The sequence below is a fragment of the Sporothrix brasiliensis genome, assembly GCF_000820605.1.
Source record: "Sporothrix brasiliensis 5110 chromosome Unknown Cont16, whole genome shotgun sequence".
Taxonomy (NCBI): domain Eukaryota; kingdom Fungi; phylum Ascomycota; class Sordariomycetes; order Ophiostomatales; family Ophiostomataceae; genus Sporothrix; species Sporothrix brasiliensis.
The window spans coordinates 1,406,215-1,434,166 of NW_024467135.1; the positions used below are offsets into that span (position 1 = coordinate 1,406,215).

At 57.9% G+C, this 27,952-nt stretch overlaps 10 protein-coding genes across 10 annotated transcripts; 3 read left to right on the forward strand and 7 right to left on the reverse strand.

The window, feature by feature from the left end:
* Positions 1-395: 395 nt before the first annotated feature.
* SPBR_04147 (MFS transporter) lies at positions 396-2,356 on the forward strand (the record flags this gene model as incomplete). Its single annotated transcript, XM_040762430.1, has 2 exons — positions 396-441; positions 612-2,356. 2 exons carry the CDS (start codon positions 396-398, stop codon positions 2,354-2,356), a joined length of 1,791 nt encoding a protein of 596 aa, XP_040621683.1.
* Positions 2,357-2,859: 503 nt separating this feature from the next.
* Positions 2,860-4,338, reverse strand: SPBR_04233 (acid phosphatase; the record flags this gene model as incomplete). The annotated part of the gene is made up of 1 exon (XM_040762516.1): positions 2,860-4,338. One exon carries the CDS (start codon positions 4,336-4,338, stop codon positions 2,860-2,862), a length of 1,479 nt encoding a protein of 492 aa, XP_040621684.1.
* A 1,646-nt stretch (positions 4,339-5,984) lies between these two features.
* SPBR_04318 (peroxisomal 2,4-dienoyl-CoA reductase) lies at positions 5,985-7,073 on the reverse strand (the record flags this gene model as incomplete). Its single annotated transcript, XM_040762601.1, has 2 exons — positions 5,985-6,934; positions 7,016-7,073. The coding sequence occupies 2 exons, from the start codon at positions 7,071-7,073 to the stop codon at positions 5,985-5,987; spliced, it is 1,008 nt and encodes a 335-aa protein (XP_040621685.1).
* A 654-nt stretch (positions 7,074-7,727) lies between these two features.
* On the forward strand, positions 7,728-9,617 carry SPBR_04156 (uncharacterized protein; the record flags this gene model as incomplete). Its single annotated transcript, XM_040762439.1, has 1 exon — positions 7,728-9,617. One exon carries the CDS (start codon positions 7,728-7,730, stop codon positions 9,615-9,617), a length of 1,890 nt encoding a protein of 629 aa, XP_040621686.1.
* A 371-nt stretch (positions 9,618-9,988) lies between these two features.
* Positions 9,989-10,594, reverse strand: SPBR_04465 (uncharacterized protein; the record flags this gene model as incomplete). Its single annotated transcript, XM_040762748.1, has 2 exons — positions 9,989-10,061; positions 10,131-10,594. The coding sequence occupies 2 exons, from the start codon at positions 10,592-10,594 to the stop codon at positions 9,989-9,991; spliced, it is 537 nt and encodes a 178-aa protein (XP_040621687.1).
* Positions 10,595-10,612: 18 nt separating this feature from the next.
* Positions 10,613-11,015, reverse strand: SPBR_04510 (uncharacterized protein; the record flags this gene model as incomplete). Its single annotated transcript, XM_040762793.1, has 2 exons — positions 10,613-10,890; positions 10,955-11,015. The coding sequence occupies 2 exons, from the start codon at positions 11,013-11,015 to the stop codon at positions 10,613-10,615; spliced, it is 339 nt and encodes a 112-aa protein (XP_040621688.1).
* An 833-nt stretch (positions 11,016-11,848) lies between these two features.
* Positions 11,849-14,710, forward strand: SPBR_04078 (uncharacterized protein; the record flags this gene model as incomplete). Its single annotated transcript, XM_040762362.1, has 2 exons — positions 11,849-12,989; positions 13,080-14,710. 2 exons carry the CDS (start codon positions 11,849-11,851, stop codon positions 14,708-14,710), a joined length of 2,772 nt encoding a protein of 923 aa, XP_040621689.1.
* A 1,043-nt stretch (positions 14,711-15,753) lies between these two features.
* SPBR_04317 (translation initiation factor 3 subunit J) lies at positions 15,754-16,849 on the reverse strand (the record flags this gene model as incomplete). The annotated part of the gene is made up of 2 exons (XM_040762600.1): positions 15,754-16,601; positions 16,834-16,849. The coding sequence occupies 2 exons, from the start codon at positions 16,847-16,849 to the stop codon at positions 15,754-15,756; spliced, it is 864 nt and encodes a 287-aa protein (XP_040621690.1).
* A 5,694-nt stretch (positions 16,850-22,543) lies between these two features.
* SPBR_04091 (Rho GTPase activator) lies at positions 22,544-25,216 on the reverse strand (the record flags this gene model as incomplete). The annotated part of the gene is made up of 2 exons (XM_040762375.1): positions 22,544-24,997; positions 25,160-25,216. The coding sequence occupies 2 exons, from the start codon at positions 25,214-25,216 to the stop codon at positions 22,544-22,546; spliced, it is 2,511 nt and encodes an 836-aa protein (XP_040621691.1).
* Positions 25,217-25,677: 461 nt separating this feature from the next.
* On the reverse strand, positions 25,678-26,169 carry SPBR_04490 (uncharacterized protein; the record flags this gene model as incomplete). The annotated part of the gene is made up of 1 exon (XM_040762773.1): positions 25,678-26,169. The coding sequence occupies one exon, from the start codon at positions 26,167-26,169 to the stop codon at positions 25,678-25,680; it is 492 nt and encodes a 163-aa protein (XP_040621692.1).
* Between the last annotated feature and the right edge of the window lie 1,783 nt (positions 26,170-27,952).

Genomic DNA, 27,952 nt, shown 5'->3' on the forward strand with positions numbered 1-27,952 from the left:
GAAGTACACCTTGTGTGAACCCATCTGAGACCCCAAAAGGTGGCCCCTGGTCGGATTGGCCCAGAGCTAGCACGTCTTACAGGCGCTCCCAGACTCGGCGGCAGAGGCTCTCTGTTTATTATCACTAGCATTCCGGGTCTTGGCTGTTTTTCATTTCGGGTTTCTCTCTTCTCACTCATCCCGCCCCGGCCATCGCATTTTCTTTGCATCGCGGCTCAGTCGCCGGCTTCTTCTTGATTTCGACTCCGGACCACCGTCCGATAGCCAACGTCGTTTTCGCCTTTACTCGGCCTGGACTTTCCCAGACCCAGACCGTCGCACAGGTCGAGTCGGCTTGGACTGGACCTGACTGTACACCATTCATCTTCGCACAATCTACCCCCCCTCTGTTCACCATGGGGTTAGGTATTCTCGAAGACTCGGTCATGGAACATGTTCCTGGTACGTTGTCTTATCCGTGACGAACGCCGCGAGACAACCTTGCCAGCTCTGCACGGTGTTTTCGTTTTATCCTTTCGTTTTGCCCGTTTCTTGTTGCCATTTTGTTATGGCGCACATGTACCCCTGTACCCAACCGCAGTGTCGCTAATGCTCGTGCTGCACCACCGTAGGCACGACCCGGTACTTTGACGATCCCCTCCGACCACAGATTGCACACGATGGCCTCGCCGGCCTCAAGTGCGACAACAGCGGCCCCGAGCCCATCATCCTCGTCCCGCAGCCGTCTGACGACCCAAACGACCCTCTCAACTGGCCACTCTGGAAGCGCGACCTCATCACGGCGACTCTCTCCATCACCGCCATCTTCGCCACCGCCCTTGGCCCCATCCTCGCTGCAAACACCATTACGCTGTCTCTCTGGTTTACGCGTGACTTCACCAAGGTCGCCTTGCTGACCGGCTACTACCTGCTTGGCGTGGGCTTCGCCGGCACCTTTTTCGTGCCCTCCAGTCGCATCTGGGGCAAGCGCCACGCCTTTGTCATTGGCACATGCATTCTCATCGGCAGCAGCGCCTGGGGCGGCGCCGTCAACACCAACTACACGAGCATGCTGTGGGCGCGCATCGTCCAGGGCGTCGGCACGGCGCCGTTTGAGGCCCTCCTCAACGCCGCCATCGGCGACCTGTACTTTGTCCACCAGCGCGGCAAGCGCATGGCCTTTACCAATCTGGCCGTGTTTGGCGGCTCGTTCTTCACCCCGATTCTCGTCGGCAAGATTACGCACACGATCAAGTGGTGGTGGACATTCAACCTGATTGCCATCTTCTGCGCCATGTGCCTGCCCCTGATCATCTTCCTTTGCCCCGAGACTGCGTACCGACGCGACGACACACTGAATCTGGACCTGCTCGCCACGGACGAGAACGCCGCCATCCGCCAGGGCGCGCAACCCATTGGCAAACGGGACTCGTCGGGCAACGACGAGGAGAAGACGACCGGCGCTGCTGAACCGGCGACTGCAACAGCACCCGACGGCGCAGCCAGTGCCGCCGCCGCCTCCGCTGCTGCTACTGCTACTGATCCCAGCGCTACCGCGCCGGCCGATGTTGAGCGTAGCGCGCATGCGCAAAACGTCCCCGAGAAGGTGTCGTACGTCAAGAGCCTTGCGCTGTTCAACGGGCGCAAAACGGACGAAAACTTCTTCAAGCTGTTCCTTCGCCCGTTCCCTCTGTTCCTGCAGCCGGCGTTCCTCTGGGCGAGCCTGACGCAGGGCACGCTGATCGGCTGGACGGTGTTTATCGGCGTGGTCATGGCCGAGTTTTTCTTGGGCTACCCGCTGTGGTGGGACGAGGTGAAGACGGGCTACGCCTACACAGGTGCTTTCGTTGGCGCCATTTGTGGTTTCCTGATTGCCGGCCTGCTGGCGGACTGGAGCGCCAAGAAGCTGACGCGCATGAACAACGGCATCTACGAGCCCGAGTTTCGCCTGGTGCTCGTCATCCCGCAGCTTGTGTTTGGTGTCATGGGCCTGTACGGCTTCGGCATCACGATTGACGGCATGATGAAGGAAAAGTTCAACTGGGCGGTGCCGTTGGTGTTCTTCGGGTTCGAGGTGTGCGGCATGGTGATTGGCGCCGTGGCGAGCAGCCTGTACATTGTGGACGCGTACCGCGACCTGTCCATCGAGGGCTTCACCTGTCTGCTGATTTTCAAAAATTTCTTCAGCTACGGCCTGACGTACAAGGCGTACGATTGGCTGGTGGCCAACGGCACCAAGGCGCGGCCGGTGTTCAATGCGCTGGGCAGCGTGCAGCTTGTGGTGTGCCTGTTGGCGATCCCCATGTACGTGTTTGGCAAGCGCAACCGCAGCTTCTTTTATCGCCACGACATTCTCAAGATGCTCGGTCTGAGATGAGCGAGGGCCGGGGTGTTCTCCATGCTCCGGTATTGCCTCTGTCTCTACGCCTGCGTCTCTTCTCTCGACAACACCCACACCTTTCATTCATGCCTTTGCATATGCCTTTCCTATTCCAGCCATCACTAGATTTGCCTTTCGCCCTTCTTTTTTTGGATATATCTCAGAAGTCCAGACTTCTTTTCTTCTTCTTTTTCCCGTTTCTTTCTCATTCGTTTACCGGCACTGAGACATGGCCACAATGTGTCTCCTTAATGTAATGCTTGGCGTCATCGGGGTTTCTTTCACATAGCTACTAGATTGATCATTTTGGATCTTTTTTTGGTTTCTTTCCTTTTTATTTGAATTCTGGAAATTTAGCATGTATCGTTGCACGTTACGACTGTCATTATAAGAACTCAAAAGAGCACAATTTTGCTACATTGGCTTATAATCCAACCTTTCATTTTTGATGACTGGGTGTTCGTATTCGTTCTGATGTCCGCCGCAACGCTTCCCAACACTCAAGCACTGGACGCGGACTTGCCAGCGACAGCAACGCTCTTCTTCACAAGACGCAGCCCGCCAACCAGCATGACCAGGGCCTCGAAACCGAGAATGACAGCCAGCGTCACGAGGGCACCAATGACACCAGCGACCGCCTTGGACACACCGCCGCCACCGTTGTTGTTGCCCTGCGTCGTCACGCTGCCCGAGGACGAGCCGGTGCCGAGCGCGGCGGGGTCGCAGACGCCTGTGGTGTTGCCGCAGGCGCTGCACCAGGCGGCGGTGTCGGCGACGGCAATCTTGTTCATCTCGGCGGTGAAGGTGGTCCAGGGCAGGACGAGCTCGGACTGGCCAAAGAGCGGGTAGGCCGTCAGGCCGCCGGGGGTGAGGCCGGCGGAGCCGTTGGAGAACAAGAAGCGCACGGACAGGTCGGCCGGGTCGAGGGCGGCGGTGGCGTCGGCGACGCTGGCGTTGGTGACAATCTCAAAGACCATGGCGGAGGCGTAGTCGACGATGCCGTAAAAGTCGGGGCTGGCGGCGGTCAGGTTGGCGAGGCCGAAGAAGCTCATAAAGGTGCCGTAGGCGCCGAACTGGACGTTGAGGCGGGCGGCGGCCTTGGCGGCGGGCGCGGCGCGGACGGTCTTGTTGAGGGCCTGCAGGATTTCGCCGGCCAGGACGGCGCCGGCAATGGCGCGCACGGGCTCGGACGCGTTGTAGGCGAGCCCCCACTCGTGCTCGTCGGCGCGGGTCTGCAGCTGCAGGAGGGTGTCGCGGGTGAGCAGGTCCGCCGACGGGATGGACGCGTTGTGGATCGCGGCGACGTGGATGTAGTCGTAGATGGTGTAGGCGTTCTTGAACGAGCGCTGGTCGCTCGCAAACGTCGAGTTGATGACGGGCGCCAGGCCGGCGTAAAAGGCCTTGGTGCTGTCGAGGGTCTCGCGGTAGCGGGCGCTCGCCAGGTAGCTGTTGCTGCTGATGATGGCGTTGTTGCAGCCGCTGTTGCCCTGCAGCCAGGCGCTGTCCTCGCTGCCGGCGGCGCTCGACGCGCTCGACACGATGTTGACGGGGATGTACTGGTAGCCGCCAAAGGGAGGCTCCGTGACGGTGCCGTTGGCCAGCGTCTGCTGCGCGGCGGCGCCCGCGGGCGGGTAGAGGCTCTGGGTGAAGACGTTGGCGGAGCTCTGCAGGACGTTGTCGACGGGGGCGGTCACGCTGATCTGCGAGAGGACGGCAACGTCGGAGGCGACATTGGCGATGCGGGACGAGGCGTTGGCCGACACGTAGCGGTTGCGGAAGTAGTTGCCCGACGCAAAGACCTCGTCGGCGCCGAGGGCCGTGAGCATGGTGGGCGGCAAGGACTTGGGGGTGCGGTCGCCGTGGCGGTGGAAGACGTAGATGCCGAGGACAGACTCGTCGGCCACGACGGAGGTGGGAGCCGTGGCCAGGGCGAGCAGCAGGGCCGAGGAGGCCAGGCCGGAGCGGAGGGTGGACGGCATTGTGGGGAGGGTGTAAGTGGTGAGGGGTGTTTACAGATGGTGATCTTGCCCGGCTCAGAACACTTGGGATATTGCCGTGTGAAAATGAGACAAAACAAAGGAAGAGAAGGACAAGGACAAGAGAAAGAATGAAAGAAACACAGCCAAATAAAGTATAAAAAACAAAGGATACGAGAGGCTGAGAGATAAACGGTAGACGAGAGAGCTCAAGCTAAGATTAATACGAGTGGTGACAGGATGGGAGGGGGAGCTTTGCGCTAAAGAGGGCGATCGGCAGACAGCAGTGTATTTTTTCTCTCCTCCTCCTTCTACCATTTACTATTGAGCTCTTTTCCGCTCTCACCCGCACCTCGTCCCATGTTTACGGCCGACTCCCGGAGACGTCCTGAACGCGGAGATGCAGGCACTTTATGCCTCCCCGCGCACTGGCTTGTCCAGGTATGTTATCTCGCGGGACGGGCCTGCATCGGAGACCAACTCGGATATGTCACCAACTCGGATAGGTCACCGATATGGCTGCTCTACGGGAGTGGTTGAAAGGTTTGGAAGTCGAAGTCGTACTTTCATGCGGTGGTATTTCGTACGTATTTACGTCGTGGATTTCCGCGGGCGTGCGCTAGGTGGGGAAGGTGATACGCGATGGACGTCTGGGGCTCTTTTTCTTTCTTGGTGCTCCCCACTCGCGGTCGAGTCATGTGTAGTCGGAGCGCAAAGCCAGCGGTTGTCGACGGAAGACGGCACGAATGTGCTTTCAAACCTGCATCTGAGAGCGGCTGTTGTCCAACGGGAAAGGTACGGGAGGGGCCGGACAGCGCAGGACAGTGGCAGAGCAGGAAGAGAAGGAGCCTGGAAAGTAGCAGGGAAGCTGCAATGTGGGAGGTACACACTAAACGGCCTGAAGAGGGCCTTGACAGGATACTACAACGGTCGGCTCCGGCCATTGAAGCGCCAGTTGCGGTCGAGTCATGCGTGTCTTTCTTCTTTTCGCCCACCACAATCAAGGCGGATCGTTGCTGGTCAATGGCATTGTTGAATCTGTCGTTTGTATTTTCTTTTAAAAAGTAGACGAGGGGTTTTGAATAACACGAAAAGCCATGCCGCCAAAGAAAGAAACGTGCTGGACGAAGCAAAAGAAAGCCACAAAAAAAAAGAAAAAAAAACTTATTTTTCCTCTTTACCGTTCTTCACTTTACCTCCTTGCTTCCTTTCTCAGACCACTCAACGACGCACGGCATACGTCCCCTCTTTTTTGCCTCCACAAACCACGCAACCAAGGCCCAAAGAGGAAAGTTTTGTCGCAGGCCGTTGCGCGTTGGAGACCGTTCTCGTATCCGCTCCGGCCAAACCAACGAGAAACGTCCCGTACTCCTCGCCGGCTTAGCGCTGGTCATCACCAACGTGGCGCCCACGATAGCAAATACAGCGAGAATCAGTGACACTGATGATCCTGCCACGCCAACATGAATGCTTCCCGTACAGAATACTATGATTTACCATGATATTCATGCAGCGTACTCCGTCGACGGATAGGCCAATGTACTGATGTGCAAAATTACTATTCTTACAATGCAACCCCATGTCCATGTCCGAGAACCCACGTTGATGGGGGTCAGCTACCACCTCCAACACCATGATACACCCTCAACCTACAGCTTGCTCGGCTGCTTCCGCCCGTCCTTGACCTTTGTTGACACGTCGCCCGACAGCAGGTACGCCGGGTACTGCATGCCCGGGTCCAGACCGACGCCCAGCGAGCCGCCCTGCCGCCGCCATGCGCCGCCGTCCACGACCAGCACGTGGCCGTTGACATTGTCGCCCGACGCGCTGAACAGGTACACCGTGGCGTCGGCAATGTCGCGCACCGTGCCCCAGCGGCCGCTCGGGATGCCGGGCGAGCCGCCGCGGAGGCCCGGCCGCAGCTGCAGCGAGTCCGCCTGCTGGGCGTCCGCGGCCACGGCGTCCGGGCTCGCGAGCCGGTTCATGCCCTCGGTGCCCTCAATGGGGCCCGGCGCGATCACGTTGGCCATGACGCCCCGCGGGCCGTACTCGAGCGCCACCGACCCGACAATCGAGTCCACGCCCGCCTTGGCCGCCGACACGTGCGACTGCAGCGGCAGCCCCGTGTAGTGGAACGTGGCCGAGATGGCCAGGAACCGGCCGCCCGGCGGCGCGTTCTCGGGGTTCGGGCTCAGGTGCCGGCCGGCCGAGTCCACCAGATAGTCGATGGTGGCCTTCATCGTGTTAAAGGTGCCCAGCGTGTCAATGTCCATGACCGCCTTGAAGGCGTTGGGCGACAGCCCCGCCAGCGGGGACACAAAGTTGCCCGCCGCGCCCGCAATCACAAAGTCGATGCTGCCCAGCTCGCGCACGCACCGGTCCGCCGCCGCCTTGAGGCTGTCGTAGCTGCGCACGTCGACGTTGCCGATGTCGAGGACGCGCGCGCCTTGCCGCACCTTGGCAATGTCGAGCGCGGCCGCCTCGGTCTTTTGCGCGTTGCGGCCGATGATGCAGGCGTTGGCCCCGAGATGGACGAGCGCGCGGGTCTGGGCACTGCAGATGTCGCCGGCACCGCCCGTCACGAATACGACGCGGCCGTCTGGGAAGTGTTAGAGGGAGGGGGGGGAAAGGGGGGCCGAGGAGGGAACCGCTGGGAGAAAGAGGACCACGGCAGACGTACTGAAGATGCCATCGCGCCACACGGGGCTGATAAACTCATGCGGTTGCTTGCTGCCCATGGTGGACGGGTGAACGTAGACGTAGGTGGGCGGGGGTGAATCGTAGTATCGTAAGGAGTGTCGACGGGTGGTCTGTTGTTTTGTCAACGGTCGAGACGTCGTCGCTCTCTATATGGGGTGCGCCTGAAGAGGAGCCAAGTGCGACGGGACAGAGGTGCTGTTGATCTTCTTTCAGCCACGTTGTGTCTGTCGAGTTGTTTTGGTTCTTGTTCCGCCTTTCGCTTTCGCTTTCGCGTTCACTGTTCCATCGTTGGATTCGTCTCCTGCTGACAGGGCGATGCCGAGGCACTTGGGGTAGTAACTTACATCCACCATGTAATCAGCGCTGCACGCCCTCGGCTCGTTCCCCATTTTCTCCATCTTCTCCGCGCACTTCGCTTAACTTCTTTTGTCAGACAGTGAACTGTCCAGCGTGCTTACGTACGCTAGCGTACTGCTCCAGCGCATCATTTACGCGCCCCGCGCCAGTGAAGTTCAGCGCGCGCTGCACCACTCGAGCCTGGAACCGTGGCAGGGTATTTTGGATGTTTGACGTTTGTATTTCCAACGTGTGATTCGTGTCCAGTTTGCGCACGCAGCTCACCTCTGGCAACGCTCTTGGCCCTCAACACGTCCTCTACGTCCACACGTACACAAACCGGCCGGCTGCCCGCCATGGAACCCCCGGCACCGGAGCAGGCCTCGAAGCCGCCGCCCCGCGTCACAGCCGATCGCAACAGCAAACTCTCCGCTCTGCTCGCCAGCATCGACGCCGACCTGGACCTGGAGCTGACCGCCAAGGCCGCTGCGCCTGCCGCGGACGACTCCGGCGTCAACGCGTTCCGCCGCGCCAAGTTCTTCTTCCCCAAGGTCCTCGAGGAACAGCGCAAGGCCAAAGAAGCAAGGGAAGCGGCCGCCGCGACGAAACAGAAGGCGAAGGGCAGCGAGACACAGCCGCCGACGGTCCGTTCCTCCTCGAGCCCCGACCGGCCCCGCGGCACAGACCACGTGCCGAAACGGCGCAAAGTCTCGCACGCGGGCGCAGACGGCAAGGCGAAGGCGCCGCACGACAGCCGATCACCCGCCGGGTCGCCACTAGCAAACAGCCCCAGCCGACACGACAGACGGACGGGCGCACGGAATGCACGCTCTATCTCCCTGTCGTCTGGGAGCCCGTCGCCACCGCCGCCCTCTCGGCTGGACAAGGGCAAGGGCAGAGCTACATCTCACTCCGTCAACGCGGACGTTGTCTACGCAACGAACACCAACACCTCGTCGCCACCCCCGACACGACAACAGACGTCCACGGGCGGAGCCGACAAGGACGCCTCGGTTGTGCTTATCGAGTCGACCGACGACTCCGACTCGGATGACGACGTCCAGCCCTACCGGCCGCCCGACAGAATGGCACCTGTCGTTTCTCGGCGAGACCGGGACGAAGGAGACGTCGTGGACGAGGTGACGGATCCGGAGTTCAGGGAGTACATTGAGCGGGCCCGGGACAAGGCCGCAAAGGCTCGACAGGACGCAGAACTGGACGCCGTCTTTGGGGACGAGCTGAGCCAAGGGCCCAAGGCAGGCGCCACGTTTTCGTCCAACACCACCGCTTCGACAAAAGCCACCTCGGCATCGCAAGCGACGACGGCCTCCATGGGCCCGTCGGGCTCGAACCTGTCCAACGCCAGCCTCACGCCGTCGGGCGATACAGGAACCGCACCTGCGATAGCAAAGACAACACCACCAGCAGCACAACCACAAACGACGACCGTCACCTCTTCGCAACCCGCGTCCAGCGACCAGCAATACCGCGTCTTCATCACCTCCCACCTGCCAAACGAGGTCCCGCCTCTGCTCGCCACCATGCGCATGGACCAGGAGATGCGTTACGCCCGCAACGCCTACCTGCATCATGCCGCCAAGCACAACGTCCATCTCTCCGACGAGGCGGCCCAGCGCACGCTGCTCACCTGGAAGGGCAGCAAAATCTACAATTTCACGACGGGCGCGTCCCTCGGTGTCCAGCCCGACGCCAAGGGCCGCTTTCGCGACTATGACAGCATGGCCATGGTCGCGGCCGACGCAGGCGCGGGCAAGCCGGCCGCCGGCTTCCAGTCGGGCGGCCTGCACCTCGAGATCTGGACCGAGGACCTCTATGCCGCCTACCTGCAGGCCGAAGAACGTCGCCGCCGCCGCAACCTGGGCGAGCTCGTCGAGGGCGACCTGAGCAGCGACGGGGACGACGACGTCGAGGACGGTGGCCGTGGTGCGAGCCGGGGACCTGGCGGGGGACCCAGCGGGGCACCCGGCCAAGGCCCCGAGTCCGCCTCCGCCAACAGCACGCGCATCCGCCTGGTCCTCGCGTCGCGCGCGCACGAGAAGCTCAAAATCACCGCACACGGCGACACCACCATCGAGACGCTGGCCACCGCATTCCGGCTGCAGCGCGGCATCGAGCCGGACAAGACGGTGGCCATTATGTGGGACGGCGACGAGCTGGAGGGCAGCATGACGGTCGGCGAGGCCGAGATGGAGGACATGGACAGTGTGGAGGTGTACATTCGGTGAGACGAGGCGGGCAGGCGGGGAGGGAGGGGAAGGATTGACGTTGGCTGCAGTGTAACGAATGACGAATGAACGAATGAACATTGTGATGGGCGTGGCAATGACCTTGTTTATAACGATATCCCGCATGTTTCATGTTTACATCAGTACGAAAGTAGTTTGCTCGATTGGATTGTTTGATTTCGTACAAGGTCGTCAAATAGAACTTTTGTAACCAAGAAAATGGGACGTATGAAGAAGAACGAACGGTGAAATGCACAGAAAAGAAAAAATTGCACGAAGAAGAAAAACATAAACGCCGGCCCTGTATAATGCGAGCTCCCAAAATATCCCAAAAGCCAGAAAACCAGACCACATAACCCGTTGTCTCTCCCCTAGAACCGCTCCTTGAGACGTGCGCTGATCGACCGCAGGTTGCCGTACACCTTGCCTGGTGGTTTGCCGAGGCTGGTTTGTTAGTAGGCAATAGACAGTGAAAGAAAACAGGCGGAAGAGAAAGGGAAAGAGGAGACATACATCAGGCTGACCACGCTTTCCCGCGCCATGCCAATCTCCTTGAAGCCGCCCAGAATGTGAATCTTGGAACCGCCCGCCACGACAATCCGCGTCTTGGTCGTGTTCTCAATGGCGTACTTGGTCCGGCCGTCCTTGCCCACGATCCGGCCCACCGCGCGCGCCAGGTGGTCGCCCTCGAGCGTCTTGACGTCCTTGATCTCAAACGACTGGATGTAGATGCCGTCGAGCCGCAGGATGGCCACGGCGTCCTCGACCTCGAAGCCCATGGCGTACGCCCGCACAAAGTCCTCGCCCTTTTGGATCGCGCCCGTCTCCGTCGTGCTCTTGGACGTCCGCAGCTCCACCGCCTTGGTCTTGATGTTCATCCGCACCTGCAGCTTCAGGTTTTCCACAAGAGGTGTGTAGCTGTGTCGGAAGTCGGATCGACTGTTGTTAGCTGGTGCGTGCCCTTGCCCCTCGCCCATGTCGTCTGCAATGGTGACCTACATCTTGCTCCACGACGTCTTCAAGGGCGACATGCGGTGCGGCGGAATCGGAATCTTGCGCACTTCGCGGCGCACGGCCGTCTCGGCGTCCTTGGCCGCCGCAAACTTGGGCCGCGACTCCTCGTCAATGTCCATGCCGGCCGCAAAGTCGTCGCTGCCGGGGTCGCTGGCGCCGAGCAGGATCGGCGTCGATGTCTCGGCGGGGATTTCGGTCAGCGTCAGGGTATTGGCTGCGGCCGCCGCGTCGAGAAGCGTCTCGACTTCGTCCTGGGAGACTGCTCCTGTTAGTCTTGCAGGCTTCATCCGCTGCCACAGCAAATAACCATTGTCGTGACATACTCGGCTGGGCCTCTGGGGCCACCGGCACATCCACCTTCTTGGCGGCGGTCGGCGCAGGCATATTGAATCGCTGAGTGTATTGTGCGTTGTATCGGGTGTGTTTGGCTGTGAATGTATGTTTTTCTGGCGTGTAGTGCAATATCTGCCGCTGGTCGTCGGTTGCCGGTCGTTGTCAAGGCGGTATCTCAAACCATCGACGCTTTTTATTCATCTACACCAATTTTTCGCAGCGACAGCCCACCGGCCATTAAACTTTTTTCTGCCTTGGTGGGGAATTTTAGCAACTGTCCTTCCTTATCGGGGCTTATCGGCTTGACCGCCAACTAGCTCCCAGCCTCCACTTTTTTTGCCAGTTGCTTTGCCCCCGCCTTCCTCCTTTCCTTGGGCACTGTTTGCCAGGCATGGCTAAAAGGCACCTAAAGAGAGCGCGTCATTCGTAGGGAAGGTGTGGATTCGGCTTCACACCGACCGGAAGGAACGAGGGGAAGACAACACAGACCCAGGGAAAGAACGAATGAAAAAACCAGCCAATAAGTATTGTCACTTGCTTTTTCGAGACACAACATCGCATCAGAGTCTTCTCCCCCTCTTCGCCCACCGCTCTATCGAAAAGAGCGTCAGTACAGGAGACGTTCGCCAATGGGCGACGTATAAGCAGCCACGAACCAACGACAAAGACAAAAAGTCTTCAATCGACGTGCTAGCCCTTTTCTGCCCGGCATATCCCAGAGCGAGCTTGTACCGACTAGCCCAATTTTCCACTCGACGTCGTCCACTATTCAACCTCATTTTGTCCGTCTTCAAGCTCGCCCTTTTTTGGATTCTGCATTCCCAGTCGACAAAGACTGTTGCCCTTACCGCCCGCGCCTCGGACTCTTCCGCCCGAAATGCAAAATGCCATCTAGCTCAGCATCGACCCATCAACTGGGTCGCCGCTTCTGGGCCTCCGTCCGGGACTCGGTTGACTCGTGGGCTTGGCAAGCACCTTCAGTCGGCCGGTGGCATGGCAGGCGGTCCTTGACAGGCCTGGGCATTGCCCACTCCGTCTTTTCCGCTCACGCCGTGGCATCAGCGACGGTCGCAGAAGCTGCAGGCGGCCGCGGCGGCAGCAGAGCCGCACGACGCTCGTTCTCGTTCCTGTCGGGCCGCCAACTCTTGTTTTCCGGACGGCCGCGGCGCTTCCACTTTGGCTCTCCTGTGGCGGCCAACCCCAAGGCCTCGCCCAACCATGTCCGCCGGAGCTGCACGTCTGGCGGGCTGCTTCTCCTCGGCCTCAGCTCGCCCTCGACACCGTCCTCCACCGTCGTCGCAACGTGCACCGCCGCCGCCGCCGACACGGCGCTCTCGGGACAGAACGCGGCCCAGAAGACAGGCATCAGCCGCATCGCCCGGCAGGCATGGCAGCACCAGCAACGACAGCACCACCAGCTCTGCAACAAGCCACAACCACAGCAGAAAAGGCAGCCACAAAGCGGCATGCTTCTTCTCTCTCAGCTGGGAAGCAGAAAGCAAGGTGAAGCCCTGTCAGTATGGACCGCAGAGCCGAGACGACGCAAGAGCACCGACAGCCGCGGCAGGAGCAACACAGCCTCCTCCCGCCAGTCGCAGCCGCCCGGCGGTGACGTCAAGAGCAGACAGCCGATAGACGCAGAGTCGACACGAAAATCACTCGCATCTGAAGAGAGCAAGGGCGTGGCAGGACAGCAGCACCAGCCGCCACCTCAGCCACACCCTCCGGAAGGCGAGGACGCCGAAACAATCGCCAGCTCCGTGTCCAAATACCTGCAGTCCCATCTCCCCAAAATCCCACATCGCCCCACCAAGGAAGAGCTGCTGGCTGCTGCCAACGGCTTCACGGAGCGGCTCAAGGTCCGCTTCAAATGGCTGACAATCCGCAGCATGCGGCCTTGGAACGCCGATGAATGGGGTGCTTTCCTTTCGTGGTTTATGCTGGGGCACATTGTCTGGATCTTGGTCGGCACAACCACTTTTATGTCGCTTGTGATTTTGACCATCAACACCGTGTTTGCACAAGGTAACCCCCCTCCCTCCCTTGTTTATTTTTTTTTTTTTTTATTGTTGTCACAGTTTCATACCTAGCCAATGCATATACTGACATCCATAGAAAAATTGGCAAAGTGGGTTGGTGATTACTTGACCCAGTCGGCCGGTGTGACTGTCGTTTTCGAGTCCGCCATCGTTCCCAAGTGGAAGAATGGCGTCATCACCTTCCGTAACGTCTTCGTCTCGCGCCGCCCAGGCCAGATCAGGTCCTCTGTGACCAAGGGCTCCTCGTCCAACGCCGCCGCCATCGCTGCAGCGCGCCACACGCACGACCCGATTAGCGGCGTTGCCGAACCCGACGCCGAAGCTGAGAACAGTGAAGTCTACGTTGTCGACGACGGCAACTATACGCAGTTCGACGTGACCATCAACAGCGTCGACGTCACCCTCTCCTTTTACAAGTGGTGGAACGGCAAGGGCATGCTCAAGGATGTTGAAGTGCGCGGCGTGCGTGGTGTGATCGACCGCACGCACGTGAATTGGTCCCCCGGACCACTTGACCCATTCTCCTTCCGCCACGAGCACCAGCCGGGCGACTTTGAGATTGAACGCTTCAAGCTTGAGGACCTCATGGTGACCGTACACCAGCCCAACGGCTTCCGCCCCTTTTCCGCGTCCATCTTCTCGTGTGAGCTGCCGCAGCTGCGCAAACAGTGGCTGTTTTACGATTTCCTCTGCGCCAACCACGTGTCTGGCGCCTACGACGGCTCCCTCTTTACGATCCACCCGCGCCAGATCCAACACTCCAACACCATCCCCGGTGTCGTCGACAACAGCCACCACAACATCAACAACCCCGTCATCGAGCCCATGTCGCCCGAGGCGGCAGTGGCATGGAAGAAGTTCTCCCGCCTGCGGATCGACGGTCTCAAAATTGACCACCTCAACCGCGGCGATCCAGGACCGTTTGGCTGGATCTACGAGGGCAATGTCGACATTGTCGCGGATGTGATGCTGCCCGCTGAGGCCGACGAGAGTCTGGCCAAGGCCATGATTGACTTTTACGATAAGATGGAAGAGGCCGTGACGAGCAACCGGTATATTCGCATCCTCGACGGCAATTACGGCAGCCGCAAAGAGGACGAGGAGGCCGCTCAGATCGATGTGGACGCCTCGTTTGGCGAGCAGCGCGGCCACCTAGGCTGGGAAACGGACGACGCGCAACAGACGCCAATACCGACGACGACCGCCATACCGCCAGTGACGGCGCAGCCAGCCTCAGCAGCAGCAACACCCACGCCCCCGCCCACGCCCACGCCCACCGTCATCAAGCCTCCGACCTTCCCCGACGACCCCGTGCCGCAGTACGTCGTCATGGACCTGCGCCTGCATCTCAACGACGTCCGCGCCGCCGTGCCCTTCTTCCCCACCGCCACCGCCCTCGGCCAGACCCGCGCCCAGTCCTATGTCAATGCCGCCCTCATCCGCCCCATTGTCGCCTACATCAACGCCAAGCGCACCTACATCCCCATCAGCTGCCGCGTCGTCAAGCACCTGTCGGACTTTGACGGCAGCTGGACCACGTACGACTGCGGCCTGCTGGACGACACGTCGGCCGAGGTGTATGCGGCGTTTGCGCACGACGTCGAGGACCAGCAGTCGCGCGTGCGGCGCCTGAAAAAGGTCGGGTTCTGGACGCTGAGCATGGTGGTGCATGCTCTGCTGGCGGGTGTCGCGGGTGACCTTATGTAGGGGGGAGAATGGGTGCCCTCGAAAACCATACCACGCCACTTCTTTTTTTCCTGCTTTTGCAGTTGCGTTTTCCAGTCACTTATTTGGAGTACAGCTTTGTTCGGCGCGTCGTTTTTGTTTTGGATTTTGCTGGATTCTATGACATAGATGGCCATTTGGGGTGTAAGCGACTTGCTTTTTCTCGACGGCGTTTTTGTTTTGTCAAGGTGGGAGGGATGCATATACGGCAGGCGGTACACCATGGCAAGGATACGGAAGACCAAAAACAAAGGAAAGTGATAAACGTACGTACATATATGACATCATTTCTCTCTTGTCTCTTTACCCGCAAAGTTTTGGTGACGTGAAGAATGATAAAATGGTAAACAAGGTCTGTATTTGTTCTGTTATAGGCAGCGTAGCAGGACCGGTAAAGACAGGAGCAGAAAAAGACAAAGGCATCGTCATGTAAGCAAAATGCAGTGTGCGGTCTAGATTGTATCTAAAACAAGGGGACAGGAGGGAAACGAGAGTAGGCGTGAAGTGAGGTAAAGGAGCACGAAATCAAAAACAACGGCGACCGCATCAAAGAACATCACACACTATATCAATCCTCGCACTCTCCCTTTTCACCCCTTTCGCGTGCCTTCAAATACTGTCGTTACCATTTCTTCCATGTCTTATCCCGTATGCCATGCAAATGCGTCATTACTCTCTCTCTCGGCCCTTTTTCGTGCTTCCTTAAGCATCGTCCTTCGGCCCATGGTTTGCATGTGAAAATCAAAACCGGTAACAAAAGAATAGAAAAAACAAAGCGTGAAGGACACATGATGAATGACAAAAAAGAGACTGAGGATGTGTCTTCCCCTCCCCTCTCAAACCAGTAAACAAAAAAGGCCGTGCATTGTTGATCCTACAAGAAAACAGACAAGAAAGGAAAGACGGAAAGAAAAATGCTCTCCTTTACATGAAATCGTCACTGGACAAAGTTGTTAGCAAAAATGCGCGGTGAACAAAAATTGCCATTCCGCAATCAGGGGAGGCGAGTGGGGGAGATTATAAACTCACTCTCCGTAGGCATCGTCATCGTAGGAGCCCGTGTCGACCGTGTTGGGCCGCGCAATGGCCAGCGTCGTCTTGGTCTTGGCGGCCTTGGTCTTCTTGCCGCCCTTCTCCGAGGCCTTCTCTTCCCGCAGGCGGTCGTTGGCCAGCGCCGTCAGCGAGCTGTTGATCTTCTTGATCTGGTCGCTCGGCAGGCCGCGGCACAGCTCGCGGATCAAGTTCTGGGCGAAGACGACGTAGGGACCCTTGTGCGCGTGTGCGCTGATGATGGGGCCCAGCGTCTGCTGCAGCTTGTCAAACTGGAGCTTTGTGACGGGGTTGAGGAGCGGCAGCGAGCCCAGGTCGACCGTCTTGGACGGGTCCGACGCGTCGATGGAAATGGCCGACGCCTTGAGGGCGGCCGCCGACTTGCGGGCCCCACCGCCCGTGCCCGCGGACAGGCCCGCATCGCCAAACAGGTCGGCGGCGTGCTGCAGATCGGCCTCCTGCTCGCTGCGGCGCATGCGCTCGCGGCGCTCGGCCTCGGTCTCGCCTTCCCGCAGCGCCGAGTCGGCGTCGGCCTGGGCCTGGGCACGGGCGCGCTCAGTAATGTGCTCGGCGATGCGCTGGTTCTTGGACTTCTTGTTGGCGGCGGCAGCGGCGGCGGCGGCTTTTGCCTTGGCCTGGGCCTCCGCCTCCTTCTTTGCCTTCTCGCGCTCGGCCTCGGAGTCGTCGGCGTCCCAGGAGTCGAGGACGTCGCTATCTTCCTCCTCCTCGTCTTCGAACTTGTTGGCGCGGCGGAGCAAGTGCGGGGGCGGGGCAACAGCGCTGCCAGCCTCGGAGCCGGAACTGGAGGACTCTTCCTCGTCGTCTATGTCACGCAGAGAGGGTCAGCAAATACGTTTCTTGGTAAGGTGCTGTTCGCGCCACGACCACGAGCCTCCCCCATATCCCCCTCCCGTTATCTCGTCCCAAGACAGGCCACGTGTAGTACCAAGGCGGCCAGAAATGAAACGAGGGGCACGAGAGGTGATGGCGAGGCGAGGGGAGAGGTCGTGGTCGAGCACGAGTATTTTCAAAGGCTTTCTTGACGACACACGTACCCCACTTGCCAGGCATGATGGGCAAATTCGTCTGTATTTGCGCGGGCTTCGAAATCGAGGGGTTGTCGTCGGTAGAGAAGGGATGTGTCGTGTCTGTGTTGTTTGGAAGTGTAGTGACGATGTCCCGAGCGTGGGAGGCGCGTTGGTGAGAATAGTTTGTGTTCTGAGAAAAAGAAAAAAGAAGAAAGGGAGGCGAAAACTGAGACACTCTAGAGGCAGGAGAGTGTAGTTACGAGTCTTTGGGAGGGCAGGCGCGAACGTGGCAGGACGAAATTGTGGGCAGGAGCACTGAAAAATTGTAGTTGGGCAGGCACGGCGTGCAAAGGGGCTGACAAGGGTGAAAAGGCTGCCCAAGCGCAACAAAAACTGCAAACTAGAGGCAGCCAAAGGTTCCAAGCGGGAGAAAAAAAAAAGAAAAAAAAAGCCAAAATAGATGGCGCGTCGACTAACGACAAATGAGAGCCAGAACGGCAGCGGCCGTCGATGGTTCTTGCTAAATTAGAACAGGCTGACCAAAGGATGCTCGTTTTTCTCTTTAGCCGCCGTCGCGTCAAGGACAGATAGGGAAGCGACGAACAACGAACAAACATTCTACGTGGCAGGCGCGACTGGAAGAAGACGAGGCCGGGTGAACACTAGATGAAATGCAGGCAACAAGTTTACATATGGCGATTGTCTTCCTAGCGGATGAGAATGTTTGTCATGTCAGCGAAGATGCTCCTTGGCGGACATGGCAATGCGCCAGACACAGACTTAATGTATCCGCATCCGGGTCGTCCCTTTGGATCGCCAGTGCATGATCGGGAGACGAGACGAGAGGCTGAAGCGGGCCAGGAGACCAGACGATGTGAAACAGAGACCACGGGGGGACTGCTGTGAACAGAGGAGACAGGGGATACTAGGAAATGTAAATAATAATAACAATAAAAGTAATGATCTGGAAACCATCTGACCCCTTATTGTTGTACAAAGTGCTGTGCGCGCCTTCGTTTTACAGCCCTTCTGTCGCGATTTCCTATTCCGGCCACATGTTCCTCCCACGTCAGTTCCCCTCGCCATCCCCCTCTTCGCCTTTACACAGCGCAAAACGCAGCACTGCACGTATTCCCAGCCCAGGCGCTGTGCCCCTCGTTCAGTGTGAGTGCAGGGATGATGTCACCACAGGCAGGGGGCTGCTCTCCAATTGTCCCAGAATCCCAGAAACCAGACCCGGCCACATGCCCCAGCGCGTCGCATTTGGCGCTGCAGGGCTGCAGACTTGCAGGTCAGGCTGCATAAGGGATGTAAGATGAAGAAATTTGAAGACCAAAGATGAATGGATCCAGTCACAAATGAGTCAGAGAGCAAGCAACAGCGACGAGAAGACAAATCCACTTTGGCTCTGGATTACAGCGCTTGTGTGTTAATTTACTCATTACGTAAGACATCATATATCATTCTGGATCGCACGGTCTCGCCGATATTGAGAAAATCGTGAGGGTGCGAAAGCAGACAGTGATGTCTAACCATGAGATACGACGGTCGATAGGAGCCAAACGGTGATGCTGCAGTCAGCACTCTGCATACTATTTTGTAGAGTGAAGATTCGCGCTGGTAGGCTGGGAAACAGACGATTGGGCGTGAGTCCGGTACATTTACAGTCGTTCTACTCAGCGTTGTCGAATGCTCCTAAGATGTCTCAGTGTGAGCAGGAGTGCAGGAGAATAAGTCAGAGTCAAAAAAAAGGAACTATTGGGAACATCGTGACAATGCAGCCTGTCTTTGTTCATGGCTATCCGATGAATCGGGTCGTAATAACAAACGCTCTTGGACAAGTGATGATAAAAACAATCCAAATATAAAAATAAAATAAATATTCTTCTTCTTCTTCGCCTTTCTCAGCCTATCCTGGCTATTGGCGTCTAGCTACTTCGTAGGTAGAACCCTCATGGGGAAAAACCACCACAAAACAAAAGCATAGAGAACAACTCCATAATCAGATGTCACAATGCACTGTCAAATGTCAAACACAACAATGTCAAATGCCAATCCCATCGCAACAGATGGCCGTGGCATCTCCGGATGCATGTTCACAGCAATCCTTTCCGATTCCATTTTCTACTCTCCATCTCGCTCGTTTGTCATGTGCGTGTGACTCCTGCCACAACTCTCTCAGTGCTGGGGGCAGCCCACTGAAGTCGGGCACGAAAACGATGCGGAATAAATTTCGCAGCTGATGGCGCATGAGAGTTTGAGACGCACCTCCGTCCGAATGTCTCCGATGTTTTGCTCATCACCTGACGTCCGGTGCTTTTGCATTGGCCTGTGGGAGGAGACGGCGCCCCCATTCCGCCGCTAACAATGGTACCTGAGGCCAGCCGATTGGGCCTTGGGACTCCACTAAAACGAGAACATCCCGCGCAAGTGCAGAGCCAGATGAGGCTGTTCCCTGTTCTTGCAGACACGAGGCTGAAGGCGATATTGGTTATTTTTTGTGCCGCTGCCGGGTTGTTTTCTTTCTCCCCATGAGTAACTACCCTTCTCTCCATGTCAGAGGTCCGCTACGGTGTTTGCACGACGAAAATCGATCGGTGATTGGCGACTCCGAGGACATCGACGGCCCTTGGTCCTGGTTTGTTTCTTTTCATTCCTATTGTTTGAACTCTCTTGGAACGAGTACTTTCCCATCTACCACTTGTAGTCGCTGTTGATGTTTCTGCTGAGCGAGAGCCGATTACAATGACTGGCGTCATGCCGTTCGCAGCAGCAAAACTCGCCAGTCGGCGCAAAGCATTCGACGCTGAAGATCGCGAACAAAGTAACGAATTAGGACGCGTCTAATGTCAGAACAGGGGGAATGTTGAGATGCCCCGGGACGCTAGCGATACGAACAACGTAGTCCCGGCGCTGTTCCTTCCCCGTCGGCCCTTTCTTCTTTCCACTTACAGGCTCTCGGAGACGCTATTCAATAGTGCAGGGCCAACTGCGCCTTCCAGCCATGCACCGCACTTCTTCCTTTCTCCGGATGATCTCTCCGTAGCCCTTCCCGTATCTTTTCGCGCTCGCCCCAGCCGTCTGTCCGCCTTGCAGTCTTTCTTGCATGGCCCACGCCCTTGGCATGTGGGCGCTTTATTTGGCACATGGGATCTCTGACACCTCCAAACAAACACACACACACGCATATATAAAAGACAGCGACTGCAACGGCAAGCAGAGGCGGGTTTTGTGCCTGGCCGCCTTCTTGCCACATCCAGACATCTGAATATCAACAACATTGATCAGGCTTCACGCCATCCATCCACTTCCACCATCTCTCGTTCCATTCGCAGTACCCTCACATAGCATTCTACCTCACCCTCTCCCCTCACAATGACTTCGGTGCGCATCACATCGTCCGCCCTGGGCCCGTCTCCGCTGGTCAGCAGGCAAATCGCCCGTGCCGCCCTCCCCCTCTTCTGCTCGTCGTCTGTACAGACGCCTTTCCCTAAGCTGTCCCCTTCTTCGTCGACCTCGTCCGCCAGCCGCCGTCCAGGCTCTGCCGCTGCTCCCTTTTCCACAACCACGGCCGCCCGCATGCGTGATTTCTTCCCCGCTCGCGAGACGGAGCACATCCGCCAGACGCCGCCCGCCTGGCCCCATCACGGCTACACCGAGGCCGAGATGCTTGCCGTCGTCCCCGGCCACCGCGCCCCCGAGACCATGGGCGACCGCTTCGCCTGGTACCTGATGCGCGTCTGCCGCTGGGGCATGGACACGGCCACGGGCATGCGCCGCGACCAGCGGTCCGACAAGACGCATCCCACGACGGCTGTGGCCGCCGAAAAGCCCCTGACGGAAGCCCAGTGGATGACCCGCTTCATTTTCCTCGAGTCGATTGCCGGCGTGCCCGGCATGGTCGCCGGCATGCTGCGGCACCTGCACTCCATCCGCCGCCTGCGCCGCGACAACGGCTGGATCGAGACCCTGCTCGAGGAGTCGTACAACGAGCGCATGCATCTCCTGACCTTTATGAAGATGTGCGAGCCCGGCTGGTTCATGAAGCTCATGATCCTCGGCGCCCAGGGCGTCTACTTCAACGCCATGTTCGTCTCCTACCTCCTGAGCCCGCGCACCTGCCACCGCTTCGTCGGCTACCTCGAAGAGGAGGCCGTCCACACCTACACGCGCTGCCTCGCCGAGATCGAGGCCGGCCACACCCCGGCCTGGACCGACCCCAGCTTCACCGTCCCCGAAATCGCCGTCCGCTACTGGAACATGCCCGAGGGCAAGCGCACCATGCGCGACCTGATCCTCTACATCCGCGCCGACGAGGCCGGCCACCGCGGCGTCAACCACACCCTGGGCAACCTCGACCAAAACGCCGACCCCAACCCCTTTGTCAGCGAGTACAAGGCCGGCCGCGAACCGCCAAAGCCGCTGGCCCGTGCAGAGGGCTACGAGCGTAACGAGGTTTTAGTAAAAAAAAAAAAAAAAAAAAAAAAAAAAAAAAAAAATAACAGTCACATTCGCATCCTTTGATTTCCTTTGATGCCTTCTCATCTGCATGGCGTTCTTTGGCTCCTGCCACGGCGTTGGAAAGCGATGGTCCGGGGCGGGAGTCTCCCCACTCTGATGACTTTGTGCTTTTTGGTATGTTTTGGCGTTTTCCCTTTGTTTTTACTATTTAGTAAACGGTTCATGTCACAAGTCTGGTGGTTAGAAGAGGGGTCTTTTTTCATAGATACTGTCCGGAGATGACGGTTTGTTGTCGCGCTCTTAGCTACACATAAAAAGCACTAGGTGCGCATAAAGCGGAGACATTGATTTCAAGGTTCGACTGGAAGCATATAGAACGATGTCCAAGGACAGAACATGAAGAAAATAGAATCGTATCACGATTTCTCCCCAATTGATAACCACAAAACACATCTTGTTGGAAGAGAACCTCGTTCATATGCTACATTTGCATTTCCGATACACCAATGATCAAAGTACAGTGTCTTCAAACAGTATCGTGGTCTTGGGCGAATGTAGTCTAAGGGGAATTTTATTCAAAAATGAAAAAGGAAGTAGAACGACCCTCATTTGGGGCCTTTTGTTCAAAGAACTTTCCTATAGAATATAGATATCTCAAGGGTTGCTGGTGATGTGGGGGGACGGGTGAAGTGGTACGAACGTCAACAAACGTAACCTGGAGGGGGAAAATAAGTGGTTTGAGAATGGTAGAAAAAAACAACAGACAAAATAAATCTCCTATAGTCTCCCCACACCAGAACAAAAGCACGTCTTGGAACGTCATTTTGTTAGAACAAAACGAAGCGTCCTTTGGGGTATCCATCGTAGCGGGACACACCGCCCAAAAATATAAAAAGAAAAGAAAAGGGGCAGAAAAGAGAAGAAAAAAGGATCAAGTGAAAGGGGTGGCTATGGGTGAAGTAAGGCGAGAGGTGAAGGGTCGGGAAAGTAAGAATGGGGAAGGGATGAAGTAACTTGATATGTAAGTGGGGAGAAAATACAACCGCCAGAAAAGACAGAACAGAGAAAAACGGGTACACTATATGAAACCACCAGAATTATAGACACCCCTTGGCCGTCCTGGCCACCGACATTCTCTGCGCCGTCGGTCGGATTTGTCCTTTTCCGTTTTTGTAACATCCACTCCCCCCCCCCCAGTTTATTGAAACGCGCCACACAAAAAGAGCACATTAAAAAACAAAGGAAACGGGCCACCGGCAGCACAACCAAGAGGTCACTATTGTGGCTTCTCGTTCTCCTCGGCAACGCGGCCAAGATCCAGGCTTTTGCCGCGGATGACGCCCGAAAACGTGGACAAGGACGCCGCAGACGGGTCGGTCGGCGACGGGGATTTGTTCCGGCGCTGCTCTGCCGTTTCCTTGGCCTCGCGGTACTTGTTCTTCAGCCAGCCGGAAATCTTGCCCTTGCTGTGCTCGTCGCCACCCTTGCCCGGCTCTTGGCCTTCCATATATGCCAGAGAAGGGTCCGACGACCCGCTGGCGCCCGTTGGGGTCAGTGAGGCGACTCCCGCCAGAGACGGACCGCCACTGCCGACGGAGCTGGTGCTGATGCCGGCGTGCATGTTGGATCCGAGGCTCGAGTCCTGCCCCGCTGCCGTGGAGACAGAGCTTACGTTGCTCGTGGACGGTGGCAGCGCGCCCGGCGCTCCCGGCGCTGCTTGTGGAACACCCGCAGCTGGTGCAACTGGTGCTGGCGGCTGCATGTCGTCACGCCGTCTAGACAGTCGCCAGAGACGCTTTTTCGACTTCTCGGCAGGTTCCGTGTACGTCTCGTGTAGCTTCGCAGCGGCGGCAGTGGAGGCGGCGGACTCATCGACCTGGTCAATATCAGATCCTTCGTTAAAGGAGCTGTGGAGAGACTCGGACTGCGAGTTTCTCGATGGGCGGAGCTTGGACTCGGATGGAGCTGGTACAGCGGTGCTAGCAACGGCCGGAGCAGTGGCCGGTGTAGGCGTTGTTGTTGCTGTGGTCGCAGCTGACGGGACTTGAGATACACGCGGTGTTGAGTCGTTGGCACCATCCGAGGCCGTTGGTGCAGCGGCTTCCCGACGGTGTTCCATAGACCCGTCGTACCCGTGGCCACCAGCAGTGGCTGTGGCCAACTGGTTCGCATGCTCTTCCAGCGGGTTTACAACTGGCTCGTAGTTGGGCGACGCGTAGGCAGACGACGACGGCAATGAGGCTGTTGAACTCTGTGCGCTCGGGTTGGCGCTGCTGGGCAGCCTCTTCTTCTTGAGCTTGTTCGGCTGTGGCCGCAGTTCACCGGCACCACTCTCGCTGGTGCCGGAGCGCTGGAACAGCTGGAATCGGCGCTCTTTGGAAGGTGTGCTGGTTCCCGCTTCGGCAGCGGGCGAAATGGGTGTGGCGGGCGAGACACCCAGACCCGGCACGTCCCTGGGTGGGGCCACATGTGTGGCGCCTTCGATCATGACCGTTGTGAACGGGTCGGGTGTATTGGAGTCTTCGGGGGGTGTGGCAACCTCGGCGACGGGATCGAAAGCGGGCGCGGCCTGTGTCGTCTGGTGGGGGTTTATGGGCGTCAAAGGGGACACTGGGCTGCCGGACGCGTCCGTTCGCTTCGCAAACCGGCCAGGGCCAATGCCCGGCGATCTTGCTGGCAATGTGTTGCTGCGAGAGAGCCCGCCAGTGCTGCCGCTTCCGGCGGTCGTGGGCGTTGTAGCAATCGCAGGACTGCTGCTGCGGGGACTTGATGCATGGCCGACGTGGTTGTTACCATCGCCACCAAGGCCACCGCTGCCGTCGCCAACATGGTTACCGCTGACAGCGACGTGGGCGCTCGAGTGTCGTGAGTGCCGCGAGTTACGAGACGAGGTCGAACGGTTGCGACGAATCTTACCGTCCCGGGCCACGCTCTCGGCGCCAGCGCTTGCGTTAGAAGCAGTGCGCGACACGCCAACAGCACCGGCACCCTCCATCTGCACACCGGGTGTCACAGGTGGTGTGCCTCGGGAGACCTCCTGGACAGTCTGCTCGTCGGCAGCGGTGCCGCGCATGCCAATCAAGAAGTGGTCTTGGTTTTCGATTAAGAATATCAATACGGTCTGGTTGAGACGGTACTCTTCGGGCGCCATAGCATGCGAGGGGTGCGACAAAATACCCGGCTGGAAGATGGCGGCCAGGTTCTGGGAGTTCATGCGGTTGACGTCTGCCTTAGCGGCGAAAACGGCAAGTAGGTCGAGGATGTAGAGCAGAAGCTGGCGGTTAAGTGGAGGTAGCTCGGTAATCAGGGCTTGGTAATTGTGAATGGCACCAGCCAGGTCAAAGTTCTCCATGAACTGCGGCCCGTCGGCGTCGCTGGGACCTTGTTTGATGGCATGGCGCAATGGGTCCCGGAATCGCTCGTAGAGGGCGAGGGGGACAACAGGCTCGGGGAGGTCGTTCAAGTACCGACGCAAGACGTTGGCAGCATCATGTACTGTGTAACCGGTCCAGGACAACCCCTTACCGTACCGGTCGGGCGAGTCGAAAGCGAGTTTGAGCTCCTTGATCCGCTTTTCTGAGCCACTCAGCCGGAAAATGCCCTCAACTTCGGTTGCCTTCTCTTTCAAGAAAACACCGCACTTGGCAACGACAATGGGGACATAGCCGTAAATATAGCTTTTCCCGTTCTCGTCGACGAGGGAGATGGCGACGTTTGCGTACGCGATACTCTGCCGTAAGGGTACGCCGAAGATGCCTGGCGGAGCTTGTTCTGTTGGAGACGCATGTTAGCTGGCTGTCGTTGCTTTCCGAAAAAAAAAGAAAAAAAAAGAAAAAAAGTGCAGTCGCCCCACGTTCCACACGCAGGACCGAGCCAGTCAGTATCGCTGCACGCTGTCCGTCCCCATATGTTCCTTGGAGCTTTTCCCTTGGTCCTCGGTAGTGGCCATGACAATGGGATGTTGTGCAACAATTCTAGCCTTATCGCATCGCCCTTCCATAGTGGCACAAACAGCGTGGCGCATGCCTAGTGGCACCGTATTTCGCACGTCCTATTTCCCATCGGATGATAAAAAAAGAAAAACAGAAAACAGATCCGTAAGGAAAGGTAGAGCTGGGCAGACACAAAGTTGCACACCCCAAGCCGCAGCAGGCACAGTTGCAGATTGCAAATGCGCACTTGTAGATGTCCCAGCAAAAACGGTGGGCCCGGGTGGCCAGTACCGGCACGGGGCCAGGGGGCTGGAAATGGCCCCGGCTCTCGTTTTAAGCGGTTGCGCAATTTCGGTAGATGTCGGCCGTTCCGTCCAGGGCCAAGAAACAAAAGTACCATTATTCGACCACAGCCATAGCAGCAGACAAAGAAAGGGTGCGAGAAAAGAAAAGAAAAAAATGGAGAAAAGAGCGCAATTTATTTACCTTGAACATCGTGGTTTCGTGATTGGAGCTTGAAGCCCTTCCACCACGATTTGAGGTCGCGTTTTGTGGGCGGCGAGGCAGCGGCGGCTTGTGGTGGTGGCATCGTCACGGGCGGCGGCGAAGCAGGCGATTTCGGCTGGCGGGTTTGATGCGCGTTCGGAGCATGAGCGTGTGCTGGATTCAGGGACGCTGCAAGATGGTGCGACCGTTGTTGGTGTGGTTGGGCCTGTGCTTGTCCTTGCGCCTGCGCCAGCGCTTGTGCCTTGAGCAACTGCTGCTGCTGCTGTTGCTGAATCTGTTGTTGAAGCTGGATTTGTTGGGCTGGTGTGTGCTCCCGAGGCAGCTGTCGCTGTTGTTGCGGAGGCTGCGGAGGCTGCTGAGGCTCCTGCTGCTGTTTTGGTGGCTCTGATTGGGAGGGGCCGCCCGACAGCTGGGCGGGTGTCGCCCCTGGTGGATTGGTTGAGGGAGGACTAGAATCCGTCATCTTTGCAGACGGCGACGATGGCGACGAACGCGACGCGCCGGGGACCCGCGCAAGTCCTTGTCAGTTCTGTGAATTGACTGCTCGAGTACAAGAGGGCGGCGACTGCAAACTGTCTAGAACCGCAGATCGCGAGATCAACGGAGACGTGTCCCAGGCGCAGGAAGAGGCCAGCTTAGCAGCGACGCGACTGTCAATTACGTGGCGGGAACGGAGGCGTAGAGTGCGGAGGCTGCCGAGAACGCTGGGAAGGCTATCGACACTGGCGCAAAGGGCCGCGTGGCATATGCGGTATGGTACGCAAAGGGGGGAAGCAATCGTTGAATACTGTCGTTGGCGGCATAGACGGACGGTTCGCAAAGGACGTGGACGCGTAGGAAGCAGGTCGACGCGAAGTCTAACGAGTCGTTTCGAGTCGGTTTATCGAGAAACGAGCGCGGGTTTCGGGCGAGACAGGGGCGGGACAAACTGCGCAGACGTCGTGATGCGAAAAGACGAGAAAATTCGAAAGTCGCTATGCTGGTCGAGTAAAAGAAAAGGCGGCGCTGCGATGGGATGAAGAGATTGCGTTTGAACAGGGTTGAACAGGGCAGCGAGCTCTGGTCGAGTCGGGCAACGTCGAGCGCAGAAACAGAAACGAGGGAATTGATTGAAGAAACAAAAGTTGGCAAGACACGGCCGGCAAAAGAGCAATAGCAGTCTTTGTGTGAATGCTGCGAGGGGTGATGGGAGGGGGGGCGTGAGGAACGGCGTATGTACCGGCCGCGACGACTATGTACTCCGTAAGTTCGAGGTAAATAAAAAAAGTCGAAGCGCGCGCGACCCAGCGCCAGGAGACGAAACGTTGGGAGGCGACCAAAAACGGGGGGTGAAGAAGGAGAATGGGGGGAGGGGGGACAGTCAGCCAAATGCCAAATGCATAGAGCCGACACGGTCAAGGCGTGGGAAAGGACCACTTCTGGTCGCGGTCGATTTGTTAGGGGGCGCGTTGACAATGACAAAGAGGAAGAGATGGAGATGAGGGAGGGAAATCAAACAAGAGAATGGAGGTGCAAATAAGTCGACGAGAGCTCCAGGAGGGGGGGGGGGGGGGGAAGGGGCAAACAAAAGCAACTACAATATGGACTCGGGCAGTTTCAGTTAGGAAAGACTCTGGGCTCGCGTAGGAAAGGGCGAGTCTGCGATACAGTATTACTTCGCAGAGAACAGAAAGAGCGACCAGATAGTGGGAAGGGGCCTGAGAAAGCAGCGACAGGGATAAGAAGGAGCGACTGTGGCGCTACTGTCGGCGGTGGAGGCAGACGTAAAAAGAACGCCGTCCGGCTTGGGCTTTGTTGCTCTCTGGGCGGGAAAGAGGGATGTGCAGGGAGGTATTTTTGGGAAGGAAGCAGGACGGGTGCTGGGAAGGAACGAAGGGTGGCTCGGTGGGTAGGGGAATTAGGAGGAAAGTGGAAAGTGGCGGGAGAGCAGGAGCGACTCATACGTCGTAATATTTCGTACTCCGTGCTCCGTTATAAAACTAGCCAGGGCAGGGGAACCGGGAAGGCGGTGGGTGTTTTGCCCTGCTATTGCCTGCCCTGTCCTGGCGGGCTTTGACTGTCATGTTAGTCCTGATCCTGCTTCTATTCCAGGCAGCTGACAGGTAATAACGATTGGGCGGCGGGCCGGGGTAAGATACGTGGGAACGGGACCTTAGTGCGCATGTGCGCATCAGAAGCGAGAGGGGCTCGAGGGGGGTACGGGAAGAGACGTGCAGAAACGGTGCGGACAAGCAGTGTTCCAAGTG